The 14,452-nt window shown below is 45.3% G+C and overlaps 1 protein-coding gene across 1 annotated transcript; it reads right to left on the minus strand.

Annotated features, from left to right (window-relative positions):
* Positions 1–2,769: 2,769 nt before the first annotated feature.
* Positions 2,770–14,431, minus strand: LOC144111351 (uncharacterized). Its single transcript, XM_077644623.1, has 7 exons — positions 14,279–14,431; positions 12,154–12,254; positions 10,981–11,126; positions 9,322–9,407; positions 7,843–8,007; positions 4,547–4,728; positions 2,770–2,926 (listed from the first exon to the last, which is right to left on the minus strand). Exons 2-6 carry the CDS (start codon positions 12,238–12,240, stop codon positions 4,691–4,693), a joined length of 522 nt encoding a protein of 173 aa, XP_077500749.1. The 5' UTR covers positions 12,241–12,254; positions 14,279–14,431; the 3' UTR covers positions 2,770–2,926; positions 4,547–4,690.
* Positions 14,432–14,452: the final 21 nt, after the last annotated feature.

The following is a 14,452-nucleotide window of genomic DNA, read 5'->3' on the forward strand; positions in this document are numbered from 1 at the left end:
ACTTTCGCCGAATTGGCATCAGAGGAGTATTTTGGGTTGTGCTGGGCTTAATAGCAGATATGAGACTGAAACTATCACTTAGAAAACAAAAGGTAACAAAAGTCTATTGCGACAACGCCAATGGAGTAACAGTTTTCAAAGAGTTATGATTAGGACATATCCTTCTTTGAGGAAGTGCAGGCCTAAACAAAATGTTCGTAACCCTGCCCGATGTGCTTCTTTTGTGCATGAAATTAAAATGTGGTTTGCTGTGACAGTCTCCACGTAGTTCACAAAGAGGTTTTCTTCTTGCTTCTTGAGTATTGATAAAGTTTACGTAATGTGTGGTCCAGCACGAAGCCGGCCTGAAATCAATTCGATAAAACGCTCTTGGTGGCGTGTATCCAGATGGGTTTTTCTAGTCAAACTTCGTTATAACGAAAAGGTTTATAACGAAATAATGGATACAGTGAAGGAATGACGATTCCCTTTGGAAGCTCGGCCAATACGAGCTACAACGAAGTAATTGCTGGATCCTTGCTCTTCGTTACACCAATGTTCACCTGTAGGTGTACTGCACTCTTCATTTCATCATACCATTAAATCTGCCATTTTCTTCTTAGTTAACTCTCTACTAGCTTTACGCAGCAACAAATACGTATACGTTAACTGCCGTCCACTGCCGCTGAAATCTTTCTCCGGCTGAAAATATTTCCTTTTTACTAATGAGTACCTTATACATTTAAAATTTTTTAAAAGTGTTCGCAAAACTTTTCGCATTCCAAAGATGCCTGCCATGTCCAACACATATAATGCTTGAAATCGTGACACAAAACTTCCGGCCCAGAATATCTGTGCAAAGGAGTTCTGTTTCAGGCAGCACGCTGCAACTTCAGGCGACAATCCCCTAGCTCCTGGCAAGACTGCTGCATGCATTGTTCCTTGCGCTGCGCGGCCGCAGTAATGCACAGAACTCACGGAAGTTTTAATATGCTAATGCTTCAATCACAATTCTCCTCAATATCAGCCTTGTTGTGCTGCTCACAGAGAAAAAGATTTGTTTTGCAGTGCAGGTACACAGATACGATGTGTAGCAGAAGTATGAGATTAACACGATTAAGTATTAAGGATGAAGTATTAACGCAATGGCATTGAGGAGCTGGTGTTGCAGAAAAGCCGGTGTCATTATTGTTGGCGTTGTCAGCGTTGAAACACAAGAATCTCCAAATAAATTTTGTGAAGATATGCGGAATCGAACTCGGGTCTTTCAGATTGCGAGGCGAGCACGTGCAAAACAGCTAGGAAGACTCGTTGGTTCGAAGTGCGTAAAAAGTGTACCCAGTGAATGCGTTGCGGTCTTTGACTTCTTGAAACGCTTTTGTGTACTGATGCTGACATGAGTAACCTAACCTAACCTATAGGTATGCGATTTCTCCTAGGGGCAAGGTGACGCGCCGACCGGGCGATGGCGTTCTGTGGACTCCCTGGCAGCGCCGCAACACCCTGTCACGTTCCATTCTAACAGGCGAAGCTTAAGCTTCCTCCAATTTTTTTTATGCACAGGATCTCTATCCTCCTCTTGCCAGATGTTTTATCAAGAGGACAAGTTCTATGACAATATCTTGCGTAGTGCAACCAAAGAAAACAGGGCTGTGCAAGAGAGTGCCATGATAAGCAACACTGGTATGACAAGAACATCCGGTAAGTTTGCCACAGTAGACTAGGGTGTGTAATATTGGTCCAACAGAATATGGGATGTCTCCCCACCCCTCCCAAAAACTGAACACTGAGAGAACAAAAATACCTTACTAAGGAGATTCCTACCTAGGAGTTGCACCCTTGAGATATCAGGTAGGATGTAGGGAGTGGTCAGACTAGCTCTAAATGACGCACCATTCTTGAACGGGCACAGAAAATGTAATACGGAGCTACATTTACGCTGCGCTACGTTCAATTTTTATGGAACATAACATGACTAAGCCTATTCTGTGCCAAAAACAAATCTCTTTTATGCTAAAGGACTCATACCCAACAATTGTGTACAAAAGCATTTTTGAGCGGGAAACCGCGTATGAACGCAATTTTTGCATATAATGTAAGATTTCACTATAATAATCAATATATCAGCAGATCACCCGACAGCAATCGTACTTTCTTTTTTTCTGGCAGTCTAATTTTTTTCTATTATCATTGCTGTCGACAAATGCGTTCCCCTTTGGTTTTCTATGAGAGCCTTAACTGTTCGATGCCATCGATGAAAACACTTCAAAAAATATTTTGCTTTATAACAGAAGAATGAACCAGTAATTTAAATATTTCCATGACAGAATCTTAGAATTTTCCAATTTTCAAAATTTTTGTTCGAGATATGCTGGCTATGAAAGGACCTCTGATTTGAAGCTTGTTTAACACATTTCCTTCCTTAAAGAATACCTACCAAGTCACGGCACACCAACAATTCCATTGTTTTTTTCCACTGCGACCAAGCAGCAACTGCTGTATCTACCCCACGACATCGCGCTCATTAAAAAATTTTGTATAAATTTTACCTATCGACAGTACAATTTTGGTAACTTGAAATCCAATTGGACCGAAAATTTCCTTGAATAATACAGTGTAGGAATACGTGTGATTCTGACGCAGCCAAGGAGTTAGAAAAAGAAATGGCAGTTCGAATTAAGCTAGTTCGCATTAACAGCTCTTCACTATATTAGTAATAGTGGTGGCACTTATCTGACACATAGGAAACTGAGGCCATGCTTTTGACACTGGAATAAGGCCTACCAAAATGAAATGTGTCTCCCAAGCTCAAGCTGCGGCGTCGTCGTCGGGAGCGCCACCTGCTTGCACGTTGCGGCTTCATGGGCCCCGACATGGCTGCAGTTATCAAGGCAGCTCTTGGTTTTCCCGCAAGGAAGCTCAAGTATCTTCTCAAAGGTCAGCCCGGCTGGAAAGAAAAGATGTCTCATAAAGTGGGTCGAAAAACTGATATAAAAGGATACCATAACTGGATAAAACTTGAAATGATAATAGATTTGACCAGTTCGGTTTCACGTTTGGCTTTATGGGGTTTAACGTCCCAAAGTGACTCAGGCTATGAGGGATGCCCTAGTGGGGGGCTCCAGATAATTTCATCCACCTGGGGTTATACGGCTGAGAAGCAAGAACCTGTTGCTCGGTTACTTTTGGCAAAGGGGGTACATGTGCGTTCCCGTATTTGGCGCTGAAAGGAGCTTTTGATGACACCAATGGGTCCCTATAACGCGATTCTATTCTTCTGTCACCTGGCAAAAGGAGGAGGTGGTTGTCATCAGTTAGAATCGCACCAAAGCTAGGAGCTGTGAGATTTTGCAGCGTCAGCACTTTAAAGGCTTCTGGGTGATGCCATTAAATACATTAAATACACACACAAGAAACCAAGCACAATGTAGTGTAGTGGTTCGTTAACATTTAAACCAAGTGGTGTTTGCAAACATACACAGAAAGTTAAACATGGGGCTACATTTGCATCGTCTCTGCATTAAAATGTGGTTACAACCCACGACATCGGATCACTTTAACAGATTTTTTTTTTGTACTGATGTCGCGTTTCAGTAGCACGGCTTGAAAGGCGGCGAAAAATTTCTTTGGACACACAAAGTTCGAACTGAGAGCGGCCCGTCCAGGATGAATTTGACGTAAATTTGACGGCGCCAACGTGTAATTTCCTGCCCATGTAGCACTTGAGACCCATGCACAGAATGTGATGTAGAATTTCAGTGTGCAAATTTTGTATCCGATGCTCGGTGAGCTAAACAAATCAAGTTGTTCGATTAAATACAAAATCGTACCTTTCCACCTGCTTTTACCGCATTTGTGTGGTTCTATGGTGCTAAAACTTGCAATGACGTCCCTCCTGATGTCAAAACAGCTAGCAAATTTGAATACTCTGAAAATATTTTTTCTTAGTAATATGTAGTAGTTACAAGATCTTGTTTCTTGTTTTGTTTGCTGGTTTGGTTTCTCTTTTTCCGTCTTATAACTGGCATGTATTTGCGCTGTTTGATTTCTAGCTTATTATTCTGCTGCAAAGCATGTGTGACAATGGGCCCGAACTAGCTTTGGCTATGGGTCATCAGATCTTTATGCAAATAGTTTTCTCTCTCCCTCTCTCAAAATTTAAGCTTGACCTTCACACCTTGGCGTCCCATCGTAAAGTGCGAAGCACATATTTGTTTCCCACAGGTTCTGCCATACATTGCTATCAAGCACCACCTTCCTAAACATCCGCGCCATTAGGAAAACAGCCACGGTAAACCCCTTAACCCCTGGCGCGCCCATACGTTTCAAAGGTCATTTTTCTACGCATACCGCCGAACTTTGTTGAAGTTCCGCGCTGTGCGCATATTACGCTGTCAGCATACTATGCAATTCACGACCACAATCGAAAAATCATATCTGAACCCAACTTCGTGTAATACTCCATTAACGCAGACTTTGGTGAATTTAAAAAAATACACAAATCGGCTGTGGTATAGCGGCACGGCGGCAAATCTGTCCGCGCGTTCGACAGTGAGCCGAAACCTACCAGGCTCCCTTGATGCCAGATGGCCAAAGAGCGCGGACGTCGGGGGCCGCGAGCTTCATTCCAACACGAAGTTGGCAGTCGAGGGCAGCGCCACATGCTTCCAAGTTGTGGCCTCTGAGAGCAGAGAAGGCCAGGCTGCGCTTGCTATTTCCACGGGTCGGCCCCGGAGCAAGGAGGCCGGGCTGGAAGGAGAGGGCCAATAAGACGGCCAAAAATAGAGCCGACACTGATAACAATAACCAATATTTATTTAGCGCCCGCGGGAACCACCGTGTGGTCTCGGTACCGTGGCAAAATTACATCACTAAGAATATGGCGGACGATTTAGCCTGGTTAGGCAGAATGCAAATTAGGTGCGCTGTCACTTTGGTTCTAGGTTCGAGGCTGGGTTTTCAAAATCACACAGGCTTCAGAAAAATATCGATGATATCGAACTCAAGCTCCGGCTCTGCCTCACGGCTATCACGTGATTGCAGTAATAGGTTAATGCCCATATATGCGGAATTTTCTATTCTCGACTTTGCATTTATAGGTCGCTGAGAGTCTGTATACCACTCCTGGTGCAGTGGTTAAGCGATGTGACACTGTCCTGGGATGGCAGCAGCTGCCGCCAGTGGGGCTTTTGAGGCTGACGTCGCTCTTTTCATGGTTGCTTTCCCATCTACTTACTAAACCCGTCCAGCCTATATATTCAACCGTCCATTGACATTTGTTCCGAATTAATTGATCTATGCCAATCAAACTTTTTGTTCGATTAATTGCCACAAATCAGGCACATTGCAATCCATTTCAAACTTTATTTTCAAATCTTTGCCTATTTCTCCACTAATTTGCTGTCCACTGCTGTTTTCCCATCCACTCAGTATATCGACGTCTTCGCTATTTCGACGTTTCTTTACATTATTGGCTCTAATTAATTAACTAATCTTTCTGTTGACATCAATTTTTTCGCGCATCATCCCCACATCGTCCTCTATCGATCACAATTATTCATCTGATGCTACCTCTCCTGGGAACGTCACAATCGCTGCGGACACATTTGGGTGACACGACCTCGCCGACATAGCCTAGAAATGCTTCCGCATTAATAAATGAACTGTCACCTGCCGCGGTCGGCCCTCTGGGACCAGACGGACTCAGAACGGCAAAATTGTCAAGCTCCAGCTCCAGTACTTACGCACTAAAACCATCAGATTTATAAAGCGATAATAGCGAAGCGGTCTCGCAAAAAGCAGCGAGAAATCTGTGTCGTAAAAAATGCAAGCCCTAAAATCTTCAGACCGCACGTCACACGGACGCCATCCACAATAACCCAAAATAACTAACAATTAATCATAAAATAGCTGAGAAGATGACAACTTTAAAAGAGCCGTAGAGTTAAGGCTTAGTGCAATAATCAGCGAAAGCTGTTATAGCTGTGAATTAGCCGTTACGCCCTGCATTCTACAGTGGAATCGGCATCGTCAGACGCAAGAGAAAGCCTAACCGGGCTCATGCAAACCACTGAATCTGATCTGGCCCCAAGTCGCCTTCCATTCTCTCTCCACTTTGCCACCTACCACGGACATGGTAAATGGAATATAAGTGAATTAAATTCGATTCAATTGCATTACTAAGTTCATGTTTTACGGCTCACGCCGTAGATTCCACGGCATAATTCAGGACTATACGGTTAAGCTAGAGCTACAACAGTTTTCGCTGTAGAAAAATTTCGCTGTAGGCGATCATATGTGATGCGACATTTTTGTGTCAGCCCCCCCCCCTCCCCCCCCCCCCCCCCCTACTTGGCCGCCGCCTCAGCGCGCTTGCGTATGCGCAGCAGGCATTGCAGCAGACGACGCCGCTGCGCAGTGCATTACTATTGGCTGCGCCGTCGGCAAAAGACTCCCAGTAGTCCTTCCGGGAGCGCGTGACTTCTGGTACCATTTTTTGGCATGCAGCTCTGATAGCGAGGGCCCCTCCGAGTTTTCCTTCCGCCGTGATCCCGAACGTCCCAACCTGCCCCGCGACTGCCAGGTAGAACGGGTCGCCGCGGGAAGCTATTTAAGTAAGGTGTCCTGCTACTGGCGGCCCTCTCAACCGACGCTCCCTGGAAGAATCAAGGTATAACCTCCCTTAATCCGCCTTCAGGTTCACTTTGAACGGTATACGCAAGAAATAAGCCCTGCCGTTTTAAGTTCACGGGAGCCTGTGCATTCTCTACCTCGAATCTCTTTAACGGATAGCACTTGTACAGAATAGCAGTGACATCATTTCGGATTCGACATACTCTGCATCTATTACGCTGCACTCAAGAAGCAGTTCTTGTATGTACATAGAACAGACGAATATATCTGTCCTGTTTTGGGTTTCACGAAGCATAAGCGGCTGCTATGAAGGCTATCAAGTGCCAAGCACGATGCCAGAAACGTTTTCATTGTGTCGGGAACTGGACGTTTTCAAAGGTTTACAACATGGTTAAGAAACTTCCATCGTGTCGCTAATAATCTAATAATATAATAATAATAATAATAATAATATATACCATAATAATATAAATAATTATAATAATAACATAATATAATGTATTATATAATAATATAATATAATGTATATATATACACATTATATTATATTATTATATAATACATTATTATATTATGTTATTATTATAATTATTTATATTATTATGTTAATATAAGAATAATAATAATAATATATATAACATAATAATATAAATAATTATAATAATATATATATATATATATATATATATATATATATATATATATATATATATATATATATATATATATTAGCAGAGAAGTTAAAGGAAATGAGGGGCCCGTTTGACAAATTTATGAAGGGAGCCAACAGTCACCGAAACCAAGGTGCATAGGGGAACTTTAATTTTTTATATATATATATATATATATATATATATATATATATATATATATAAAGTTTTTTTTTGCTGCATAGCCGAACATTCATGATTCGAAGTCGAAGACAACCAAATATTGCCTTGCATTTTCAAAAATATGGGGATTTTCAAGAGATGGATCACTAAGAGCCATTTGCAACAATGGGGTAAAACCCTAGACATCGTAGTGATGCTAAGCCGAACATATATCATTCGAAGAGAACCATACATTGGCTCGCATTTTCACAAATACAGGGTATTTTAAAGAGACGGAAGCTTCAGTTCGAATTACGCGATTTGGACTCAACGAGATTCCAACATTTGTGGTATCGGCTGACGTTTAGTGCCGTAGGCAGAACATAGACCACGCACCATACAGGGAACCAATGCCTACCAGTGAGTCCTGCAGAGGTGGCCAAGTAGAAGGCGACAGGCATCGCCCGTAGCGCCACCTGCTTTCTCGCCGCGGTCACACAACGTGCATCCTCTCCAGGCTGTGTGCGGTATTTCGGCGGGAGGCAGTGGTAACGCAAGTCTTTCCCCGAGGAAGGAGGCCATGCTGGAAAGAAAGGGCGTCCTTGTGTGGCGAGTAGAATCAAAATGGCGCGAAGTGTACCACGTGCTCAGTCTGAAACGCGTCCACCGGGATATTGTTGCTCAGAAGGACCGGTCAGCTCGGAGGTCGCATTGAGCCAACCGATGTTGTCGCACGAGCAGAGGACCCGGCGTGTTACCAAAGGTGAAATCTCCTTGTGAAGATAAAGAACCACAAAAAAATTCGCACGGACACATCATTCCATTAAGTGTTGGCAATGTGATAGCATTATCAGTTGTCATTTCCGTCCGGCCAACGGGTATTCTAGTCTGGTAACATTGCTTGCTTCCCGCCAAAGGGCGAAATTTATGACCGACGATGCATTTTGGCCCCAATTAATGAAAGTGGTGGGCGACCCGCACCCTATGGATACATTATAGAGTGTTCAAGCCAAACAAACATTGATGAATAGGGGCGAAAGGAGCCCAAAGCACAGAATTGAATAAGATAGTTTATAGTTTTGGGGGTTTTTTTTATGTCCCAAAGCGACTGAAGCTATGGCGGGTGCCGCAGTGAAGGGCCCCGCAAATTTCGACCACCTGGGGCTCTTTAACGTGCGCTGACACTGCACAGTACACATCTCCATTGAAATTCGACCGCTGCGGCCGGGATCGAATCCGAATCTTTCGAATCAGCAGCCGAGTGCCATAACTACTGAGCCAGCGCGGCGGCTAAGGAAAGAGGTACAAAGAATTAAAGGTGCATATGTCATCGATTCGAATCCCTGTCACAAGCTAGCCTCCAACTTTAGCCCGTGCAAGCTATGTGCAACAAGTAATCGTATGACACCACCCTGAACGCCGTACGGAGTGGGTGAAGAAAAGAATTCAGGAGAGGTGGTTAAGTCATTTGAAGCCGGCTCCCCCATGCTTCCCTCCTATTTGGCTGCCGTCGCAACGGGCTTGCACATGTGCAGCAGACAAAGCAGCAGACAACACCGCTACCCCCAGAGTTATAGCATAACGCGATCCGCTACCGCAAGACACTGCTAGGTACAGACTGATTGATCCCGACGCGGCTGGCGCGCACGCAGCTGACGGGCACGTGGCGCCATCTGGCGTCCCCAGGGCGATCTGTGCATGCGCAGTTGCGCCTCGCGGGAGCGGATCACTGTAGCGGATCGCGCTATGTTATAACTCTCTACTATTGGCTGCGCCATCGGCCAGACTCCCAGTAATACTTGCGAAACCGCGCGACGACTGTGGCGACGCCTCGGAGACGGGGCGAAACAACGCGCAATCGGTTCGTACGTCTCTTGAACAGGGTCATCAGGCCTACCTGACTCTGCTTCCGAAGTGCAATGTCGCTGACACCACCTGCTTTCCAGTTGCGACCTTCCCGTGGCTTTCCGCTTGAGCAGCATTCTGAAACGAGAGGCACGAGTGTGTCCGTTTTGGGTTCTACACCGTGTAAGCAGACATGGTTGGAAAAAGTTGGACGTTGTGCAGTGTTATAGTTTAGAACATTTCCTTTCAGGAGCCTAACAATTCGCGACGAGCCTACTTTTCCATTCTCCACTAACAATCAGGTGTAGATTTTTTTTCCAGATTCTCCAGTGCAGTTCAGTTCAGAATAACTTTATTCTTTGCGAAAATAAACTATGGTTCACTCTGACCGTCTTTCCAGATAGCTAAAAAAAGCAGGCCTTCCTTGTTTCGCTATTAAGAATTGTGTAGGTCAGTGCAAATGCGCGCGATACGTAGAAGCATAAATTAACCTCGGTAAAGCATTTTTTTGCGGTCGGCACAGCTTCCATTTGCCCAGGATCGCCTTAACCAGGGACAGTTTGTTACTGGTTTCATTATCCCGGGTGGTCCGTCGCTTCTGTTTTACCCTGCCTATTTCTGGTCAGGAAACTCTTGATGCTAAGCCTAATCGCACGCTCTCCCTTCGTAGCATGGGAATAACGAGACTGCACCTTTTTGTGCATTTCTTTCGTCTGGTTTGGCAAAAAGAGTTTGCACATATTAGTCCTATTACTTTATTTTGCATTCGAACTACTATATGATTTTGACAGAGATAGAACCCAGCTAAGCAGGAAGAAAACAACGAATAAAGGCTGCCTCTAGTATGGTTCAGGTTCAACTTGGTTGGTACGAAAGCGCAGATGTGCGAATTCCTATATTATGTCGACATATGACTGCGTACCTTTGGGTGTAACACACTTCGTCGCATGGGCTTTTACGACATGTCCCACACTTTCCCAACGCTGCAGTGTTGCGCGCTTTGAGGCTCTAAATGGGATTCTGAGTGTGTTAGGAGTATATCTTTTTTTATGTGGGCAGTCATTATCCGCCTCGGCCAAAACATCGCATCAGGCCAACAGACCAGCCTCAATCCTCGTGAGTAGCACGGTAAACCAGGACACCGTACCGAGTAGCCTAACGAGAGACTGATTAACGCCCATGTGTGATAAGCATAACTGATAGGGTGGAGATTCGAAGGCAATGTTACATCTTCAAAAAGCATGAGTTCACACACTGCAATTATTTACTGGAAGAATTCTTACGCACAAAATCTACAGATGCAGTGTCAGCCTAGACGTAACGAATGAGGGCAGTAATTTTAAACCTCACAGTCTTTACCGAGCGCAGCAATGTCAATAAGCAGCTAAATTTTTTGCATTTCGACATCGGCGAAGTGCGGTTCCACCGATTCGATAACGGATTGCTTAATGCGCCTTTTGTTTTTATTGCATTCGAATATAAATAAATAGAACTCAAAGACCGGAAATTTGTTAAAATTGTGCTAGTTTCGAACACATGACATCTTGACGACACCAGTGCCATTGCGGTTCGATTTTACCGGCAGTTCGATCTAAGCGAGCATGAATTAACGAGATTTCAGTGAAGCAGTTAACGGGTAGGCTGTTCACCAGCGCAGCGGCAATCGAAGCCATGTGCCAAGCACCGAACGCAAGCTTACTAGAACACTCACTGGAGGCACCCGGCTGCAAATGGGCGGAGCGTGGTCGCCAGCGCCACCTGCATTCTTGCTGCGGCCTCTTCATGTCCTCCAGGCACTGCGCCCTCCTTTCCCACGGGATCAAGTGGAAACGCCAGTCTCTGCTTGAGTGAGGCAGCCTGGAAAGGTCGAGTACATCGCTTGTAGCAGGTGCGCATCGCTGTAACAGGTTTAAGCATCGGTGTCACGGGTTTAAACTAATCGAAATAAACGAACGGGATTAACAAAAGAAACAATTATGTAATTTTAAATCAAACGCTAACCAAAGAAATAGACACGGCATGCGTTAAGTGAAAACACAGCGAGGAACGGCAGAGGCGCAGATGCAAAAAAAGACTTAAAGGCCACGGCAGGAGCCATGCAAACAAGACAAAAAAAGCTGCAAAATAAGGCGCAATTAGCAACAAATAAAATGAGAAGACAGGTTTTGTTGAAACCACGCGAAATACAAAACCACGCCTGAAACAACGCGAAATACAAAATAACAAATTAGGACAGAGGTAGGCCACCAGCAGTCCTCGTTGAATGCCTCTCTACTATAAGTAGTGTCAGCGAACCCTACAAAAATGTCCTCTCATCCAATTCACGTCCTCACCACAAACGCAAATCAGGCTGCTGCCCGTGAGACAGCACAGTGCCCATGCGCCAATTTCGACGACCAACCCGATTGAATTTAGCAAACTTTTCCCGTTTTACCAAGCTTCGCCCTATTCGACCAGTCCGATTTTCCCATCGCTTCATCCATCCCCTCCGCCTACTCACCCTCTCTCCCCTTTTTATTTCCCTCTTCCTCTCACTTCCTACTATCCCCCTTCTCCTGCTCTCACCGCATAACGTTTCCCTATCAACATTCGTCGCCCCCACCTCACACTCTTCTTGCGATTTCCCTCTATCATCGATGATTTCTTCATATTTGCCTCCTCTCTACCAAGGCTTGACATGCCAACGCCGGACACTTTTTGCGATAATGGGGGTTCTAGTGCTAACGCATTACATAAAAGAACAGGGCAAACCAACGGGTCTGGAGATTTGTCCTGTATTCTTCCTCCCGCTTTTGTTGTGTGCAACTGGAGGCGGATTAATGTGTTACCTGCTACTCCAACCTTTTCACGATGTCTTAAGCGGAATGGTTATCATCCAGCTTACCAGGTCGAGAGACAACGGTGACCTCTTGGAGCTCTTGCTGCCGGGTGGACGGGTGGGTAGGAGGACGTGTGTCCTGGCCACGTCCATCGCCTTGTTGCCGCCTTAGATGGAAGTGGGGAGCAAGAGCAACAGATAATCAACTACAGACGCAAGAGAGTGAACAAGTGTGCTCGAGAATTTTGCGCCAGAACAGCTGGTTGTGTCGTGTTGCGCGTTGCGAGTGTTGTGTGCTGGGAAATTTTATGGCGCATAAGCGGCTATGGACACGCAGGCCTCTGAAGACATCTTCATTTAGAAACTTCAAACTACAACAAACCTAGTACTGGCTTTGCTCCTTATAGAAAACTTGGGTGTGCATTCCTTTGAATTTTCCACTCCTGTAATAACGTGCGAAGGCTGACAGAAAGAATAGAATGGAATGGAATGAATGAATGAATGAATGAATGAATGAATGAATGAATGAATGAATGAATGAATGAAATGGAATGTAAATAACATATAGTTTATTCTGACTGCATCTCATTATAGTTCACTAATAGGCTTTCCCTGTTTCATGAACACAAAGGTGTGTGCGAAATGTTTCTCCAGTGCGAGGGCGTATAAGAAATACAACAAACAATTGGAGGGGACACTTAAGCTCAGCCTTAAGGGCATGACACAAAAGTGTTAATGGGTTAATGACCGTATGTATGCAGAACTGGTCTTCCTCTACTTTACAATAATGGATCCATGGCAGAGCTCATACCACTCATAGAGCAGTAGTGCAGTGGTTAAGCAATGTGCCACTGCTCTGCGATGACAGGTGCTGCCGCCGGTGTGGCTTGTGCGACCCAGGTTACTCTTCCTAAGCTACGTCTAGCGACCAATCATCAATTTAACTGCCACCTGCCAATGTGGGCAGTTTGCTCACAATCCAGTGGGCTGGTTTTCATGACGTCACAAGGTAACGTGACCTCGGTGGCCCACCGAAGTTCCTTCTCCGGGAATTGCACGATCACATCGATTACGCCGACGACGCCGCCAGATTTTTGGCAGAACGGGAGCCTTAACGCTACTGCGTTAATATCTTCTTGGAGTCCACGTTGACTGGCATTCATTCAAGATCGTATTTAGCAGGCGCAGTTTGCTGCCGACTATCTCATCCGCACGGTCTCCCATTTACTATTGTGGGCCGGCAAGAAAGTAGGGAAGAGGGTGTCGCCTAGTCAAGGCCAAATCGTTGAGTGTTCAGAAAGTGGTCTTCGACGTCAGCAGCCTCAACCTTCAACGATTGTTCGGCATTCCTCGAATGATCGCTGCAGACGCATTCGCCTCGTGCGCCACGCAGCCCCTTTCCAGAATCGTCCTGACAGGCATACATTTGTTCCAACCTTTGTTCCGATCGCCTCGAGAAAGCAAAATATAAAACCATGCGCCACTTATTGCTAGAGCTAAAATGATCTAAAACGCCTGAAATACACGATCTACATTCAATAAACTGCAGCAGTGCTCTCTGGACTGCAATCGATACTTGTCGTGGCCACAGGGAGCACAAATCAAGAGCGCTGTGCGTGACGCGAAGGGCCTTGAATATTGAATCACTAACCGCTTTTGTGCATAATACAACAAAGTTATGCCGACCGCCAGAAGACGGGGATAGAACTTCGGCGCTGCGTTCCCGTGAAGACCGCGCTCATGGACTCGTTCCTTGCCAGGAAGATTGTTACATGTCATATCTGCTTGCGCAAAGCTACCTCAATTTTATAGGTGTTGGGATTGCGGGCGTGGTCGTCAAGTAATTTCATCGACGTAAGCACAGTACGCCAGCCTAGGGAGACATCCCCGCTTGTAAATAAACGTAATAGAAGAGCAGGGAGGACTAATTAAAATTCAGTGCATAATTTCGCCAGTACCGCCGACAAAGTAATTGAAGAAGAGCAACTATAGTGGTGAACGAGCTCAACTATAGCGACGGACGAATTGTATGATTAGACAGCAATAATATAAAATTGACAAGTTCCAGTTAAGCTTTCCTAAATGCACTCTCCTGACCCCTCACGATGTAAAATTTTGGGGCTCTACAACTCTGGCCAAAATTCTCGGGAAGGTGCCCCTAAATGGGTCCTGCATTAACAGCCAAGCCTACCTCAGATCCGCGGCACCTCGTGTATCCTCGATGGTGTCTCTGCGGGAGCCACTTGCTTTCCCGTTGCAGAGCCCAAAGCACCTGCTTTGTCGTTGAGGCCGCGGCACCTGCTTTCACGTTGCGGGCTTGAGGAGCGGCTTTGCCTGCCCGGACTCAGTCTGCCTGCAAGTTGAA

Source organism: Amblyomma americanum, chromosome 11 (assembly GCF_052857255.1).
Source record: "Amblyomma americanum isolate KBUSLIRL-KWMA chromosome 11, ASM5285725v1, whole genome shotgun sequence".
NCBI classification, from domain to species: domain Eukaryota; kingdom Metazoa; phylum Arthropoda; class Arachnida; order Ixodida; family Ixodidae; genus Amblyomma; species Amblyomma americanum.